A 19,361-nucleotide genomic window follows, 5' to 3' on the forward strand; every position below is an offset into this window, starting at 1 on the left:
GCTAGGAGGCATATGTTGAGTAATTAAAGAACTTACTGGGCTGATAAACGACAGTGAAATTGCTACCGTCATGAAAATTATCGAAAATGCAAAGCGTGTCCGTATAAAACGTAAAATTGTCGTCAGGAATGATGCAGCCTGGGGACTGCTATGTTTTACCTCCCACTCCCATAGTCTGGATAATCTACAGCAAACAGAAGCCAGATGTGACAGGATTATATACAACCAGGCAATAGAAATGAATCAAATTTCTAGAGATTTGTTAGTGTACTGACAGTGTATTGCCAGTGTATTGCCTGTATATTTATCACTGTACTAAGAGAATATTTACAGTATTCTCTCACAGCATTGCCAGTATATTATCAATCTATTGGGAGTATATTGCCAGTATGTGATGTCTTCTCACTGCATTGCAGTACATAATCGCATATTAAGATAATATTGCCAATGTATAACCCCAATTCATTGGCAGTAGTATAATCAGTGTATTGGGAAAATATTGCCAGCATATTCTCACAGCATTATCAGTTAACTTATAGAATATTGCCACTATTATGTTTGAGTGTTTCTGAGGTCCTTCAGATCTGTGCCTGCAGCTGCTTTATGAGTGGACTGGGAGTGAGCACTCATACATAATTACTAGACTCATACAAATTGGGATGAATTTGAAATTATAGCAATTTCCAATTATTTCTAATTATCACTTACAAATTTTGGTATGGTCTTTTGTAGTTGTTTTGTCCCACCAATTTGGGAATGAGACTGGGGACCTTTGGAAAGGGAACAAATTGTGTTTTTATACTAAAATTGGGAAATTTGTGTTGATTTTGTTTTGGAAAAAAGCAAAAATTTAAATTGAGCATAAGTGTGTCTTAAAAACTATATTTACTATTTCCGCCCCCATGTTGACTAAAAAAACACACTGCGCTCATAATATGACATAAGGGAATGACAGACATTAGCTGTTTTAGGCAAATGCAGACATAAGCTGTTAAAACATTGACAGACATAAGCTGGCTAATTACAATGAAAACACATTGGCAACACTATCATAATCTGTTTCCAATGAAAAACACTCATATGACAACAATAAGATCTGTAAATAAGAGTGAAAGAAGAGAATACAGACATACAAGCCCTCAAGAATGTATGTCTAACAAATGTAGGTCAATGTAAAATAACAAATGACCAAGCAACTTGCTTGAAGACAGGCAGCAAATAAAAAATTATTGGTGTAAGTCCCAGTCTACGTACTTTATAACATTTTCAATCTTGTCTAAATCTTTACCAAAGGAGATCTTGAAAATCCAAACTATTTCATTTATATTTTATAGAATCAGACTTATAATAATAATTAGGTAATTATTAATACTAGAATTCCTATACTAGCAATAATTTGTGTTGCTTCTCAATGATTAATGATGAAGTACAGTATTTTCCGTAGCAAGCACATGGTTAAGTAATCAGAATGCGTGTTGTACACCATGACCATTTTTAAATCAACTATTTTACTAACTGTATAGTTTTAAGTGAAACAAGAGATGTGTTTGTCAGAAACACAATGTGTGTGTGTTTCAGAGTTTATTTACAGGTCCTACTGGCCTCTTCACGAGGTTATAGTAGCCCGACCTGGCCAGAAACACAATGCCCCCTATTGCGCTGAAATAAAACTTCAATATATCATTTGGCAGGTTTAGAAATTATCTCCCTTTTAAAGCTTATTACTTCCCTTGTATAGTATTTTTTTACTTTTAACCTTGAAGGATGACCTTGACCTTTCACCACTCAAAATGTGCAGCTTCATGAGATACACATGCATGCCAAATATCAACATGCTATCTTCAATATTGCAAAAATTATGGTCAATGTTAAAGTTTTCGGATGGACGCACAGACTGACAGACTGTCAGACTGACAGACAGACAGTTCAACTGCTATATGCCACCCTACCGGGGGCATAATAAACCTCATTTCACTTTATTACTTTATTAGATTAGAACTGAATCCGTTTCAGCGGAAAATGACTTAGATTAAAGAGAGCAACAGTAAGAGCAATAATATGAAGTAAATTTCATTCAGGCAAATTCTGGAATACAAATTAAGCATATTATAAGCATTCAAACCAAAGGAAGAGCTTGAATGTAAACTACAGTGCAGAAATGTGAACCAAGATAAGTAGAAGCAGTTAGCAGTTAAATAAAAATAAGTAATAAATTATAGTACAGTCCATGCAGGCTTAAATATAAAGACAAAAACACATTAGCATGCAAAGCAACAACACAGCAAATTATCAATACCACTGTCATTACAGTGCAGCTCAACCAAAATGGATACTTCATGCAATTTTGAAAGGCCCCCCAAAAGAACAGTATTGTCACGATAACACTGTTCAACAAAATCATTTTGAAGGGTGTTTGTAATAGATCTATCCTGGAAAAGCACAAGTTTAGAAAAACCCACTAATCACCCCGGTACAAACAACGCTGGTCCATTAAATCAACCAATGATAGCGTACTTTAAATTATAACGGTTGATACGGTGTGGGATTTTGAAAAGATTATAAATTGGTCATGTTTATTTGTACCAGCAGATTAGTGGGTTTTTCTAAAAAGTTGCTTTTTCCGGGATACATATATTAAGGCTTATATCAAAAACCGAAATTTGAGCAATAATTGTCATTCCCGATTAGACTGTGCAGTCTACACAGGCTAATCAGGGATGACACTTTCCGCCTACATTGTTTTTTTGTTTAGAAGAGACATCCTTTAAACAAAAAATGCCATATAGGCCCCAAGTGTGGTCCCTGATTAGCCTGTGCAGACTGCACAGTTTAATCGGGTATGACACTGATTGCACATGCATTAAGCCATATTTCCCAAAAGAGGCTAATATTATTATACTGATATCAGATCAAAGGAGGACATTAAGACGATTGGTTGCCAAACCTTGCTCTTGACAAACATCTTGTACAGAGGAATGACAAATTGTCAATGAAAGCCTGGGATGCCACACATCTGAGCATTGCTCTGAAAAATGTGGCATAATGCATGTGCGTACAGTGTTGGCCCAGATAAGCCTGTGCAGTTTCACAGGCTAATCAGGGATGACACTTTCAGCATAATTCATGTGCGTAAAGTGTTGGCCCAGATAAGCCTGTGCAGTTTCACAGGCTAATCAGGGATGACACTTTCAGCATAATGCATGTGCATAAAGTGTTCGCCCAGATAAGCCTGTGCAGTTTCACAGGCTTATCAGGGATGACACTTTCAGCATAATGCATGTGCGTAAAGTGTTGGCCCAGATAAGCCTGTGCAGTTTCACAGGCTAATCAGGGATGACACTTCCGCATAAACTGGATTTGTCCTAAAAAGATACTTCTTAAAAAAATAGCATACAATAAAAGCAGAAAGTGTCCTTCCTGACAGGCATATATGTGGGACGACACTTTGCGATCAGGTATTCAGAACCATTTTTTCCAGAGTGAGTTTTATCCGGTTGTTAGCCCATGCTTATATTCATTTCTACCATAATCAGTTTTAATAAATTACTTTCAATAAAAATTTAAAGGGATACCAATTTTTAGAGACAACCATTTTCAATTCTGAAATACCCAACTCAAGTTCAGCTTTACCCAGGATACAACCCTAACATTGTTTTGTAAACACAAAGCCAGGTGTTAAACAAGCTGGGAGCAATATTATCTCTGGTTGCAGTACAGTGGCAATATTTTAATAACCTGTTTCATATATCACTTGTTGCTTGTAAACTTGCATTTAATTAATGGCAAGTGCCAGTGAGTATATGCAAATCTATAAACAAGGCATGTCACTGGATTTAAGTCTCTATAACGCTCAAAATGAACAAAAATTTCGTAAAGAATTTCGTAAAATAAAGTTAACACCTTAACAATCAGTGTTCCTTATAGCTAGAGCCACAATTTCAACGCTGGATGTGGCATGATTACATAGATTTATGTAGATACAAAATGCTTGTTTTTATTTATTTGTGACACAATTAATTCCATTTTTATTTCCTGATAATATACCTATTCATACGACACATGAACACTATAATGGTACCAATACAAAACAATAATAAAAACGAGCATTTTGTATCTACAAACATCTATTTTACCAGACCACATCTGGCATTAAAATTTTGGCAATTGCCATAAGAAACGATGATTTGTAATTGTTAAGCTTTATTTTACAAAATATTCTACAAAATTCTCATTCATTTTGAGTAGGAATGTTATTTTAAACTTATGACACCAATGTATATGCTTTATCACAAACTTTGACCTTGAATCGAGACCTTACACAAAAACCCATGAAAGTTGAATGCTGCACAATGTCTGGCCATCGGAAAAAAATAATTCATAAGTTCATAAAAATCCTTCATGGCATTTACAAGTTAAAGGGCAAGAAATTAAATTCAATTATGTTTATCCCAAAATTGAGACCTAGAACATTCACCAAGGCGAATGGGCTTTATGATCGACAAATTGTCTAGTAATGGGAATTAATATTCAGAAGTCATATTAAAATAAGGGAAAGCAAGTAAATGTAAGGAGCGGACACATACATTTATTCACTTTGACCTTGAGTTGTGGCCTTGACCTTTCAGTAGGAACATGTGTGTCTTGTACTTGACAAATCATCTGGTACTCAGGCATAATAATCAAAGGACATATTAAAATCCACCTTGCATGTTAAAGTTACATTGAGGACACTATTATACCTGATGTTTAACCTTGACATGAGGCTTTGACCTTTGACTGATGAGCATCAACGTTTCTTCACAACACATTGTCTAGTCATGAGGAATAATAATCTAAAGTATATTAAACCTTTCATACTAAGAATACTATGTGAAAACAGCATAAAACCAGAACAACCAGTGAGTAACTTGAATCTAGTAGGAAAGGTCTTTAATAATTAAATTTAACTTTATAAATGGCGACAAACGCGTCAAAATACATATTTAAATGGTAAAGAGTTAAATAGATTCACAGACCCACCCTCAGACAGAATCAACAGTGTGACTATATGTACAACTCTCACTGGCAACTATGCTGCAACCATGGATGAAACAACTCCCAGGGCAAGGTTGCTCAGAACTTACAGCAAGTTAAGCTAATGGACGTTTATTTTTGGATAATTTTTGTATTTGTGTGACTCAGTTGTTATATATTAAATCAGGGCTGTCAATCCATTTTAGGGGAAGCGGGTCGCTACCCATAGCAGGGGGAATTTTCGCGGCGTTTCCCTTTTTGGGGGATTTTTAACTTACTCTCTAATTATTACATTTGTACATGTTTGCACTATATTCATTGCTTATTTCATAATTTAGTATGTTTGACAAGATTAAATTAAAATAGAATTGAGATATAATAATCATGAAACATCTATCTATATAAAAAAAAAAGTTATATTATTTTTTTTAGGGGGAATTTTTTCCCCCAAAAGGGGAAAAAAGTATACTTTTCAGGGGGGGGAATGCGGCCGAATTTCGGCCGTGGATTTGACAGATTGAGGGCCCTGTAAATATATGTGTTAATAGTAAATAAGCTTGTGTTCTCAAATGATTTGAAACGTTTGATAAAAAAATTGCTTTTACAATTTATTTTCTTCATGTCTGTATTTAACCGACTGTTTATTTAAATGGCAAAGTTTAGAGCAAACAGGCCCTGTACTAAAACTTCAAAGCTCCAAATTGTTAGCAAACATGACTAGCTCCAAAACACTCTGCACTTACTGGGACAGAGAATTGTGCGGCGACTGTGAGCAGTATAAATACGGAGGCTATGAGAAAACGAGTACGAATAAACAACAACACGACTCGTATGAACGAGGCGTTCTTTGGTCCACGTCTTGATAACTCCTGTTGCCATAAGCGCCTCAATCTATAATAGGTTCAAGATAAGATTATTCAGTTAATGCCCTTTGGAGAACCTGAAAAATATTTTGTTTGTGTAATAGGTCCATAATATTTCAATAGTTTCAACTGTTCTTTGCTTTCAATGAGTAACAGGTTTTTTGCAAAGCTTAAGATTCAGAAAAAGGTTTGATTTACTATTATTGAGTTTCTGTAATATCTTAGTGGAAAAAATGATGTTGTAAGTTTCAAGATTATTTTGTTGATTTCCTACATTTTGAAAAGCTTTACAATTGAATCTCCATTAGATTAATATTGATAAGACTGACTTGCATTCTTCTACATTGGTTAAAACACTTGAAAAGGCTCCTGCAGTCAATTGAATAAATATGAGCCTCACTCTGTGAAAAGGGGGTTTAATGCATGTGCATAAAGTGTTGTCCCAGATAAGCATGAGCAGTCTGCATAGGCTAATCAGAAACGACACTTTCCACCTAAACTTGATTTTTGCAAAGAAGAGACTTTCTTGCAACCAAAAATATCTTAAAAGCAGAAAGTGTCATCCTTGATTAGCCTGTGCAGACTTCACAGGCTAATGTGGGACAACACTGTGCACAAATTTCATTAAACCCGTTTTTCACATGGCATGGCCCATATGGATACCTCTTATCCAAGGGACAACTTTTAACATGCAAGCAAACAACGCCAGAAATGCTACCAGTGTTTACCCGTCAAAAGTATTATTTAGCATTTTTACAAAACTTGTCAATATTGTGAGTACATTCATTCACTCTTTGTACCTTGCAAAATTATTTGTCAACAAATTTAAGAAAAGATACAGATTCTGCATATTTCAGAATATCTCACGAAGTAATTGTCCATGCTCTAGGAAAACGGAGCTTAATGAATAAGTGTACAGTATTGTCACAGATTAGACAATGCAGTCTGCACAGGCTAGTACAGTATTGTCACAGATTAGACAATGCAGTCTGCACAGGCTAGTACAGTATTGTCACAGATTAGACAATGCAGTCTGCACAGGCTTAACAAGGACAACACTTTCACACTTTCAGCATAAACACTTTCACACTTTCAGCATAAACTGGATTTTTGCTAAAAAACAGACTCCGATCAAAAGAAAAAATACCACACTAGCGGAAAGGGTTGTACCTAATTATCCAGTGCAGACTGCACAGGCTTATCTAGGATAACACTTTACTCACATGCATTAAGCCCCTTTCTCCCAGAGTGAGGCTCATATGAAACATCAAAATGTACCTTAAATGGTGATTTCAATCAGGTATTGCCCTTTCAGCATTAATACAAAAACATCCAACCCTACCTTTCACTGTTTGTATGTGACTGCTCCCTGGGGCCTATACGCATGTGCTGCACGTGTTCTATACCCTTGCGGTAGATGTTCCACATCATCGACGTCTGCCAAGAAAACGTCATCAGTGACAGGAAGCCAGCAGTGGAGGATGGAATCTCTTCTGCTGCACTGTGGCAGATGGAAAGAAACACTAAGGTTTTAACCCTTAACCCCTTAGATAAGTGTTTTTACGCATTTGCAGTCCCTTAGAAAGTTATTAATCATTAAAGACGTTTCTTACTAGATTCAATTTTTTTAGGCTTCATTTCTAACCCTTAGATACTGATGAGCAGCAAACAGCATAAAACCTGAACAGACAGTGAGTTACTTGCAGGCTGTTCTGGTTTTATGCTGTTTGCACATAGCCATTTTCACTTTGCTTCTGTGTGGGAAATGATTAATTTGGCCCTCAGAAATGCAGCCTTAGGATGAGAAAGCACTGATAAACTTCAAAAACACACCCACATGATGAGATGAATCATACCTTTTTTTGAACCTGATGGGTAGTGCCCCTTTCAGAGCCTCGTTGTATTTTCTGAACCCTCTCCGAGAGGCAGACATGGGGGTAACCTCCACTCCCCCTTCAAGCCCCAATAAACTGAAATAGCAATAGGCAATTGTGGAAACTAAAACTTACACAGCTTTCCCCTTAAATGTTCAATAAACAGTTTCCCATTTTGAGGCTATAAATTTATTCCATGAGAACAATAATTTTCAAACAGGACAAACATTGCAGATTCATAAAATTGTTTGAATAGTATGATGTCTTCGCTCAAACACATTTTACTTTATTATTTTGAGATTTTATACCTCATAAGATTAATAAAACTAGGATGTGTCAATAAGATATTTTTAAAATAATACTGTAACACTGAAAAGCCAGGTTGAAAAATGAAACCTAATTTAAAACAATATATTTAATCAGTGCTGAAATGCAAGCTAAATCCACACAGAAAATTGTTCCCCATAATGTCGAAACCCAACACAAGTTTTGTATAAAAACACTGTTTTTATTTTTGAACATTTAAAGAAATAGACAATGTATTAAAAAATCATGGCTTTCTCATGAATCTTTTTGGACTACTCTTTCATAACATATGTTATTTATAACAAATTGTCAAGGAGGATCTATGTGCACATATTGCTCCACAAAATTTACAGTACAAACTAGAGCTTTGTCACAGACATGACGAATACCCCCACATGCCGCATTGACACAGAATATTTTGCATGTCCTCTTCACAAAAAACAGCGGACACCATGCTCAATTTTTAAAACGCACTAAGTGACCCCTTGACCTAGTTTTGGACCCAGAAAGGCCCATGTTCTAACTTGGCCTTAAGATCATCTCCATAAAACTTCTGACCAAGTTTGGTGAAGATCCGATGTAAACTACTTGAATTAGAGAGCGGACACCATGCTGAATGTTAAAAAACGCACTAGGTGACCCCGTGACCTAGTTTTGGGCCCGGAATGGCCCATGTTCAAACTTTTGCTAGAGATCATCCAGATAAAACTTGTGACCAAGTTTGGTGAAGATCGGATGAAAAGTACTTGAAGTAGAGAGCGGACACCATGCTGAATGTTAAAAATGCACTAAGCGACCACGTGACCTAGTTTTTGACCTGGCAGGGGCCATGTTTGAACTTGGCCTAGACGTCATCTAGATACAACTTGTGAACAAGTTTGGTGAAGATCAGATGAATACTACTTGAAATAGAGAGCGGACACTGTGCTGAATGTTAAAAACGCACTAAGTAACCCCGTGACCTAGTTTTTGACCCAGCAGGGCCCATGTTCGAACTTGGCCTAGACGTCATCTAGATACAACTTGTGAACAAGTTTGGTGAAGTTCCGATGAAAACTACTTGAAATAGAGAGCGGACACCATGCTGAATGTTAAAAACGCACTAAGTGACCCTGTTACCTAGTTTTTGACCCGGCAGGGCCCATGTTCGAACTTGGCCTAGATGTCATCTAGATACAACTTGTGAAAAAGTATGGTGAAGATCGGATGAAAACTACTTGAAATAGAGAGCGGACACCATGCTGAATGTTAAAAACGCACTTAGTGACCCCGTGACCTAGTTTTTGACCCGGCAGGGCCCATGTTCTAACTTGGCCAAGACGTCATCTAGAAACAACTTGTGAAAAAGTTTGGTGAAGATCGGATGAAAACTACTTGAAATAGAAAGCGGATACCATGCTGAATGTTAAAAACGCACTAAGTGACCCGGTTACCTAGTGTTTGACTCGGAAGGGCCAATGTTCAAACTTGGCCTAGACATCATCTAGATACAACTTGTGAACAAGTTTGGTGAAGATCGGATGAAAGCTACTTGAAATAGAGAGCGGACACTTTATACGGACCGACAGACAGACCGACAGACAGACAAGCTCACTCCTATATACCCCCTAAACTTCTTTTGCGGGGGTATAATTAATATTTTTGTAAAAAGAAGGACATGTTTAGAAAATCAATAACCGTACAAACCCACGGGATCATAACATCTTAATTCACACATTAAAATTGTTTTTCAATCTCTGTATTTTGGTTTTCCACTTTGACATAAGATCATTAAAGCCCCCCTGATCATCGCTATTTGATAATTCTGACACAAGATTACAGACCCAGTAATAAATGCATTCCCTGTAATAAAGATGGTCAAAATAGAATGAAATGCAGCGATTTTTATAAAGTGCGGGAAAACAACACTTTCCCAATTAGGAAATAACTACAAATTTACCATTTTCTATCAAATAATTTCCTAATTGCATGTATTGAAGGTTATAAAAAAAAATCAAATCATAAATAAAATGCAATATTCAGTTAGTTTTCTATGCAGCTCTATGGATTGAACATAAGTTAATGTAATATTAACTAGAAATGGCGCGGCAGAGGCCGACGCGTATCCCCACGCCGAATGTTTGACCTAGGTGTGCCCCAGGGTTGGTAATGGGGCCATGCATAGCTGAGATTGACCGTATTGTCATAAGAGAAGTTCATCATCAATTAGAAGTGAATTGGTGTAGAAATGAAGAAGTTATAGTAAAAGGCAATTTTGGGTGGGTGTGACATATGTGGGCAGGGCGCCCCAGGGTTGGTAATGGGGCCATGCATAGTTGAGATTGACCGTATTGTCATAAGAGAGGTTCAGTATCAATTTGAAGTGAATCGGTGTAGAAATGAAGAAATTATAGTAAAAGGCAATTTTGGGTGGGTGTGGTCTATGTGGGCGGGGCGCCCCAGGGTTGGTAATGGGGCCATGCATAGTTGAGATTGACTGTATTGTCATAAGAGAAGTTCAATATCAATTTGAAGTGAATCGGTGTAGAAATGAAGAAATTATAGTAAAGGCAATTTTGGGTGGGTGTGGTCTATGTGGGCGGGGCCCCAGGGTTGGTTATGGGGCCATGCATAGCTGAGATTGACCCTAATGTCATAAGAGAAGTTCAGTATCAATTTGAAGTGAATCCGTGTAGAAATGAAAAAATTATAGTAAATGGAATTTTTTGGTGGGTGTGGCCTATGTGGGCGGGCGCCCCAGGGTTGGGATTGGGGCCATGCATAGTTGAGATTGACCCTAATGTCATAACAAAAGTTCAGTATCAATTTGAAGTGAATCCGTGTAGAAATGAAAAAATTATAGTAAATGGAAATTTTTGGTGGGTGTGGCCTATGTGGGCGGGGCGCCCCAGGGTTGGGAATGGGGCCATGCATGGTTGAGATTGACCGTATTGTCATAGGTGAGGTCCAGTATCAATTTGAAGTGAATCGGTGTAGAAATAAAGAAGTAAATGTAAAATAACCTAAAAAAATGAGTGATAATTTCTGACGCGGCCCCACCCCAACCCCTATAACTTTTGACCCAGGGGTCAGATCAAAATTCCAAATAGTGCAGGGTCGCACATATGCTCATAGCTACCATGTGTGTAAATTTCAAGGTTCTAGTGCTTTTAGTGTAGGAGGAGATAGTGGCCAGGACGGACGGACAGACGGACGGACGGACGGACGGACGGACGGCGGAGATCACCACAATATCCCCACCTTTTTTTCAAAAAGCGTGGGGATAACAACATTACAACATTAAGTTTTCAATTTTAAAGCATTTGGGAGCAAAATATCTAATACAACAATTTCCCAATATGAAGACTTTACCACGCAAATTTTCCCAGATTCAGGGTTTTTTGCAAACAATTTTTCCAATTGTGCTGGTAGCAGTACTTCTCCACATTGGGCAAAAAAATCACTGAAATGTGTGTAAGATATTGACCATTATTATATACTGTATAATTTCAAAGTATGTGAAGGCCACATACAAATTGGAATGACAGTGTTTTTTTTTATTCAAAATTGGGTCCGGTTATCAGGCCCGTTCACAATGGAAAAAAAGTATGATTTTTTCCCGAATGGGACCTAAAAATCCCAATGGAAGATTCCCCCCCCCAAATTTTTTTTTTAAGATCTCAATATTTTGTTCATCATGAGGGGGTGGGGGGAACCTTTAATTTGGATTTTTGTGTGCAGAAATTGGGATTTTTTTTTCCAATTGGAAAAGTGCCATTTTCCAGTACTTTATACAGAGGGAAAAAATCGCTGCATCAAAGTGCATATCTGAGTGGTAAAGAGTTAACATAACTTACTCATTTAATACAATATAATAATTACAATATTCTGATTATCTTAAAGTCTCTGACATACCTTCTTGTGAGATCATCCACACGGTCATCAATGTCTCCATCCCTTCTTCTGTCTATTGCTGCATCAGGAATAATGAGACCAGCAGCAGATTCATCCTTATCAATCTCGCAGAAATCCAGCTCTAAACTACCATACTTCTCATCTTTTTCAACATCACTTTCCATTTCCTCTTCTTCTGTCTCAACATCATCTTTTGTGTCATGTTCAACATGAGACTTGTCACCTTTATCATGATCACCAACCTTGTCATGTTTTTTTTTGTGAAGTTTGTCCAAGTCAGTTTCCATTGCTGTCTTGTCAACTTCTGAATCATCCAGATCACCAGAAATGTCATGTGACATGTCATGTGATGTGTCATGTGACGTATCCAGGAGGTTCTTGGTCTCACTGGTACTTGTGTTGTGTGAGGCCATATTTCTTTGATTCTTGATCGATTAACTATCCTGAGGTGTAACAAAAAATGATTAATTAATGTATCCAACCTACAATAAACACATGAAAACTCTTTGACAATTTAATGAGGTTGTCACAAAAATGAGTTGCTTGATAAATAATTGTTGAATTTAATAGCATCCAAAACAATTGTCTATGAACATTAATAATTTATTTGTATTATTTTTGCAGTTTAATGTCTCTTGAAGTTCACAGTTGAATAAATAATGAAATTATCAAAACATACATATGCACTAACCATTTTTGAATCAAAAATTATTTGTATTACTGTGACCTTTAGGCATACATGTTACAACAGCATATTGAAACTTTTACTATTTGCAAGATGCCAGTAATTGTGACTGGTTTATCTTAAGTTAATGAATTACGCTTAATGATGATTTAACATATGTGCTGTGCATAATGGGCATACATAAGGTGTTGTCCCAAATCAAGTATAACACTTGCCACTTTCTTGGTTATTTTGTTACAAGAAAATCTTTTCTTAGCAAATATCCAATTAAAATGGAAAGTGTCATCCCTGATTAGCCTGTGCTTTAAGCCCTGTTTTCCTGGAGCATGGCTCATAACAATTTCAGCAACACATCCGACGCTAGTTCCAGTTCTATTTTAATCAATGGAAGTAGTACCCTATTCAAGTCTGGTTATTGCACTCTTAGATCCCAGTAGTTCCAGTTCTATTTTAATCAATGAAAGTAGTACCCTATTCAAGTCTGGTTATTGCACTCTTAGATCCCAGTAGTTCCAGTTCTATTATAATCAATGGAAGTAGTACCCTATTCAAGTCTGGTTATTGCACTCTTAGATCCCAGTTTACGCTGATCTCTATCTCTTGTACATGTAGGAAGACATGGTAGTCACATTTGCCTGTAATACAAAACAAAACTGAGGTGCAGTCAGTGATTTTTATTTCTTTATACAGTACCAGAAAACTGCAGTTTCCGAATGGGAAACAAGGGCTGTTTGTAAAATGCATGCCCACCATATGGGCTGTCAGTTGTAGTAGCAGCTATTGTGTAAATACGTTTTTTGTCACTGTGACCTTGCCCTCTGACCTAGTGACCTGAAAAATAATAGGGATTATCTGCCAGTCATGATCAATGTACCTATGAAGTTTCATGATCCTAGGCCTAATTATTCTTGAGTTATCATCAGAAAACCATTTTACTGTTTCGAGTCACTGTGACCTTGACCTTTGACCTAGTGACCTAAAAATTTATATGGGTCATCTGCCAGTCATGATCAATGTACCTATGAAGTTTCATGATCCTAGGCCTAAGCATTCTTTAGTTATCATCCGGAAACCATTTTACTGTTTCGAGTCACTGTGACCTTGACCTTTGACCTAGTGACCTGAAAATCAATAGGGGTCATCTGCCAGTCATGATCAATGTACCTATGAAGTTTCATGATTCTAGGCCTAGGCGTTCTTGAGATATCATCCGGAAACCATCTGGTGGACGGACCGACCGACATGTGCAAAACAATATACCCCCTCTTCTTCAAAGGGGGGGGGGGGGGGGGGGGGGGGGGGTAAAAAACAAAAATTACCAATTGCTGTCCAAAACAATCCCAATTGAAGTTTTCAAAATAATTTCCCTATGCAGCTCCATGGCTTGAACCTAAGGTTAAATAATATTGACAACCTTAAAACACTTAGTAATAAATGTTAAAGTACGATATTTGTTAGCAGTAATTCCTAGACAGCAATCTCCCAATATGAAGACTTCACGAAGCAAATTTTCCCAATTTCAGCTTTTTTCGCGCTAATTTTTCCCATTTGGGCAAAACAAATCACTGCAACTTTCCAACTCCATAATGCTACAACCAAAATTAACAAGTGTGCATTATGTTGAAATCAAGAATAATACAGACCTGATAAAAAATTTCCAACGCACATATCATTTAAATCTGTAATAAAACATTATCTGATCATTGTATAATATACCATACCTACAATCAGCATGTAATTATTAAATTAGTGGTATTCCACATTTTGACCTCTAAATTCTTATGTGCCACAGGGAATGAGTCCCAGTTAACAGTTTTCAGTTAGATTTAAACATTTTGACATTTTATCATCTAAACAGTACATTCATAAATAAGAATAAGTTCCACCTTTTAAACTTTTGAGAATAAGTTCCACCTTTTAAACTTTTATCAAACATTTTGAGTGCTATTGATCCACATTTCCACTTTCAGTGATTATCTTGACTCTTGCCTATTTGGCAACTGGTCAATTATTAGATTATAATCTTGTATGAACATATGATGATAGTGTGACCAGAATGTGTATAGTTGGGTCCAAATTTTAAGATATGCATGTGGCTATTGCATAATCGTACTCAATATGGGATCATAGCAATAAGTGCAGTCATCCAGGGGTCATAGGCTCAAAGATTCTTTAACCTTTTCCCACTCAGAAGCAAAGTGAACACTGCTATGTGCAAACAGCATAAAACCAGAACAACCTAAGAGTAACTCGCAGTCTGTTCAGGTTTTATGCGGTTTGCTGCTTATCAGTATCTAAGGGGTAAAAATGAAGCCTTTAAAACTTAAATCTAGGACACAAGTCTTTAATTAAATTTAAATTTCTATTAGGACTAAAACTGTGTCAAAATATGTGTTAAAGAGTTAAGATAATTATTATGTAGTAATCTTAATCTCTGATAAAACACATCTATTGTATGTGATTGCGTGACACACATCCTGTTGGAAAGACAATTAAATTTATGTTGCTACTTAGGTTAGGCTCATAGAAAGTTCTTCTTAAATGCTTTGAACTTTTATGAGTATATATTTTCATCTCAACATTATTCCTGATAAAACAAAATTTCATATCAAAAAATGAATTTTCAAGTTCGTCTAAACAAATCAAATTCAATTAACATTAAATATCATATTAAACACAATACCAGCTGTTACCATCGACAGCAATTTAAGTGTTGTTTGTGGATAAATGCTTAAAATAAAAAGTTGATGGCTCGAACTAGTCGGTAAAAGTTTGAGCCATCCGGAACTTGAGCCATCCCACTTCTAATAAACTTATATTTACGAACATGTTCCCCTCAATCTGAAGCTTTTGAATTAATAAAAACCAAATATATACTTAATACTTTAATACTTGTATGCACCAATATTTTATTTTATTTAATGTCTTCTTTTACTCAAATCAATTAGCGATAGAGTCAATGACATGTTTGCAACCAGTGTTATATCAATTATTGCATGCCTTTAATAAAACAGTGCCAATCAATCAACAGTTTATGCGACTCAAAGCGAGTTCGAACCATCCGAACAAAAGAACATGTGAAAGTTGTTACAGGGACTGTGAAAACAGTTCGAGCCATCCGATAATTCGGGCCTTGCGAATTTAAGCCATCCGACAAAATTTTATATGAATATATAAGGGGTTTCTTATCGGATTTTGTGGCCTGGCCTTTTTTAGGGGAAAAAAATCGCACAAAACGCCGGATTTTGGTTAAAAAACCAAGCGAAAAGCTGGATTTGGGGGAAAATAAGGAAAGTCTTAAATAATCAATTTAACATATGTTACTGTCTTTAAAACAAATTCAAGGCAACAGATATATTTTTAATTTAATAATGCAATATTTTCAATTTTCTACACTGGATCAGGATAACTTATGTATTTAAAGGTCAATTTCAAAGAAAATCCAAAATCAATATATTTAACGCTATTTACATTGAAATATGATTACATTATCGGAAAAATTATGTTTGCGTGTTGTGTTTAACATGAAAAAGATGATTTTGTTGACTTTTATGATCGTAACTCGCAAAGCGTTGATTCGCTTATCTCCCCTGTTCTACCCTGTTTTGTGACGTCACAGCTGAAGAAGCATTTTCGCGTCCGCTTAGAAGATTAGCGATAGTTCAGAATTCGGGTTTTATTTTTCTGTTTTTATTGATATTTTCGTAAAATTGTTTTCACGGTAATAGGGTAAATGGTTATCTGTGCGGCCTTTGGCTGTAAATCAGGTTCTGGAAATGATAATGTGATTTTTTTCCAGTTTCCGAATGACAAAAAACTGAAGATTTGGTGCACTAAAATCGGTCGTGCTTGCCATGTTTCCAAACACAAACAGTTTTCTACAAATAAAAACCGCCGCGTCTGTTTCTGCCTCGGCATCGATCCGCAGAATCACGCCGCGTCTTTACACTTGGCGATTACCCGAGTAAAAATATTTACAAATATTTATTGTACACTATAGCAAAGGTTGAATAATTTTTTAATTCACGAAAATTAGAAACAGATACATATAATACGCTTATATATTTACTTCTGCGCGATTGTGTTAACATTTTGTCAGCTTCTCTGCATACTTCATACAATTACCATCGGATCTGTCAAAACAATGATAATTCCGTATAACATAAAATTCTGGTAAATATTGACGCAACCGTGCTCAAATTCATAAACCCAAAATTTCTCCATTTTTTTTCGCGAGGTATCTCGCAAATTATTTGCCATTGACAATTCCTTCGAATAAAATAAAAATTAAAAACGCTGTATCGTTATCGTAACACTCTTTTAGTACGTTCATTATTGAACAATTACATGGCATTGCATACATTTGTATTGTACTGTATACTGATTGCACACACAAAAATCATCGTGTACAATTCATATTATTTTGCAACGACCAATAAACAAATTAATTTATATTAGATATCATAACATGTACAAGTGTTTTCTGTATTTAAACATTTGTTTGTATTTAAATTGTCAAAATTATTTATAATTTGTGTCGTCTGTGAATGGTGTATGTTTGATGGTTCTCATTTGTTTTTAGAAATGATTTTGACAATAAATATCGTTATTTTAAATGTTTGAAGTAAGTCTCTTTCCGAGATCATATACGGGAATTCACTGTGTGAGCAACTTCGATATGTTTACTGATCTATACAAAACATTATTTTGACAGACGGCCCATGCTTATCTAAAGTTTGTGTGTCGTAATATACAGGGTATTGGATGTTCAGGGCTTGATTGGGCAATAAAACAAAGACGCAGTCTGCAGTTTTTGGTAGAACGTTTGTACTGACAAATATAATATTTAATAGTTCAAGTGCGTATCTTACATTTAGGGATTAAACCACCGATCGAAGCCACTGTGGGCTTGTTAGGGCCATAAAACACAATCCTGATGGCTATTTTTCAGTACCACGCCTGGTCAGAAACTAACAAGTTAGAGACAAGTTAGAGTAAAAATCACAGATTATGATCTGAGAACTGCATGGAGTCTGAAATTAAACAAAATGCAGACAAATCAAAATTACCGCAGCCTAATGTTTCAATATAAAATTCGACATGTAGACATATATGATGCAATTATTAAAATCAATTATGGGTTTGTCGTGGCTACAAACGGAGAAAGGCATAAACAACACGAAATTATCAATAATCCAGGTGCGGGTCAGCCTACAACTAGGTGCGAGCACGGTTTCCTTTTATCATCGGTGTCTAAAAAGACAACAACACTGTCATGTGCATGGGTGTGAAGTACATGTTGAAATTTGGAAAGAAGACATATTCCGTTGAAATCTGCTAACAATCCCGACTGCATATTTGACGCTAGAATTTGTAAACGGCGCGCTACCATAAAACAATCAGAAATAAGTTTCGGATTACATATTGGTAATCTTGATGGGGGAATTCAACAAAACATTTATATTTGTAATATATTTGTAATGAATTAAATATTACTTTGTTAAAAAGCTTTCCGTGTCGAAAAAATATTTTGATAATCTAATGCATGAAAAGCATGATTTCCAGGAGGATTACAGCCAGTTGCTATCATCAGTAACTGACCACGATTTTATCGTGGAAGAGTACACATACGGATTAGTGTGGTATGTATTTAACAAAGCCATAACACTGCAATAAACCAATTAACTGATCGATTGATAGGGACATGGGGGTTATTCAGAGGCAATAAAATTACCACTAATGATTATCACACGCGCATTTTTTTTGCAAAAAAATTGGATATTAAGTTTCTCATGTCATCCATTAATAAGACGCTTTGGAAAAAAGTCCTTTCTTTCAACCCTGAAAAATACCGAAGTGTGCTTTCTGTCTTCTGAAATTTTATTGAACTTTACATTTGCACTAACTATGCTTAAGTGGAAAAGATTATGAACTATACCAAACATGCACCATGAACAGTTAGAGCATCGATGTAATAACATCGATGGGTGCAACTGATTAGAATTATTTTTATAAGTTATGTGTAACAATAATACGATTTCTTTCACTTGCATTTATTAACAAAGAAAGAATACAATTATTTAAATAGATGATGAAAAATCTAATAACCAACATTTTGGGGCTTTTTCCAGCCATTTTTGGAAAAGGAGTAATGTCTTATAGGGATTTTTAAATCGATTAAATGGTGTGTACTGAACATATGCGGTCTAATTTCATGCAGTTCATCTTCATAATGATCAGATTCGTCAGAAAAGTCCATAATTTAACATAAAAGTATTGATATAATAGCAATGCAGTTGATCGTCTTGGCAGAAATAACCCTGTTAATATTGCAGATGTACAGCTCTGACGTCACAGCAAGGGAGGTAAGTCAGTCAAACTTTTGGAAAACGGTGCGTTATTTGGAGCTTTACCTGGTGATTTATGGCATAAGGCGTAACGCTAAATTATTGCAAATATGTTTATTCCGCATTTTAAACTTTTATCTTTGATATTATAAAGTTTTCAAAAGTGTTAAAATTGACCTTTAAAGGTAAAAAAACAAGAGGCCCATGAGGGCCTGAATCGCTCTACTGCTATAAACACTGTGCAAGTTTGGAAAGAATGAGATGGAAACTGTGTACTTGCGCAAACAAGGAGAATTTCTCAAATTCAAGGGGAGATTATTGTGTACTTATTTCTCCAATACTGCTCATTTTTAATAGGGTTCAAGTCATCATTGATATA

At 36.0% G+C, this 19,361-nt stretch overlaps 1 protein-coding gene across 7 annotated transcripts in view; it reads right to left on the bottom strand.

Annotated features, from left to right (window-relative positions):
* LOC127833431 (ATP-binding cassette sub-family C member 5-like) overlaps positions 1 to 14,497 on the bottom strand; it is an 80,358-nt gene extending 65,861 nt beyond the window's left edge. For 3 of the 7 annotated variants that reach the window (XM_052358693.1, XM_052358692.1, XM_052358688.1), the window contains exons 1-6: positions 14,357 to 14,496; positions 13,179 to 13,270; positions 11,951 to 12,393; positions 7,733 to 7,846; positions 7,219 to 7,377; positions 5,757 to 5,904 (exon numbers count right to left, since the gene is read on the bottom strand). In XM_052358693.1, coding sequence (XP_052214653.1) covers positions 5,757 to 5,904; positions 7,219 to 7,377; positions 7,733 to 7,846; positions 11,951 to 12,363 — 834 coding nt within the window. In that variant the 5' untranslated portion in view covers positions 12,364 to 12,393; positions 13,179 to 13,270; positions 14,357 to 14,496. Of the gene's footprint in view, positions 1 to 36; positions 185 to 5,756; positions 5,905 to 7,218; positions 7,378 to 7,732; positions 7,847 to 11,950; positions 12,394 to 13,032; positions 13,079 to 13,105; positions 13,271 to 14,356 lie in introns of those variants that run through there. The other 4 variants (XM_052358695.1, XM_052358689.1, XM_052358690.1 and 1 more) reach the window with 4 other exon arrangements.
* Positions 14,498 to 19,361: the final 4,864 nt, after the last annotated feature.

The sequence above is a fragment of the Dreissena polymorpha genome, chromosome 6, assembly GCF_020536995.1.
Source record: "Dreissena polymorpha isolate Duluth1 chromosome 6, UMN_Dpol_1.0, whole genome shotgun sequence".
NCBI classification, from domain to species: domain Eukaryota; kingdom Metazoa; phylum Mollusca; class Bivalvia; order Myida; family Dreissenidae; genus Dreissena; species Dreissena polymorpha.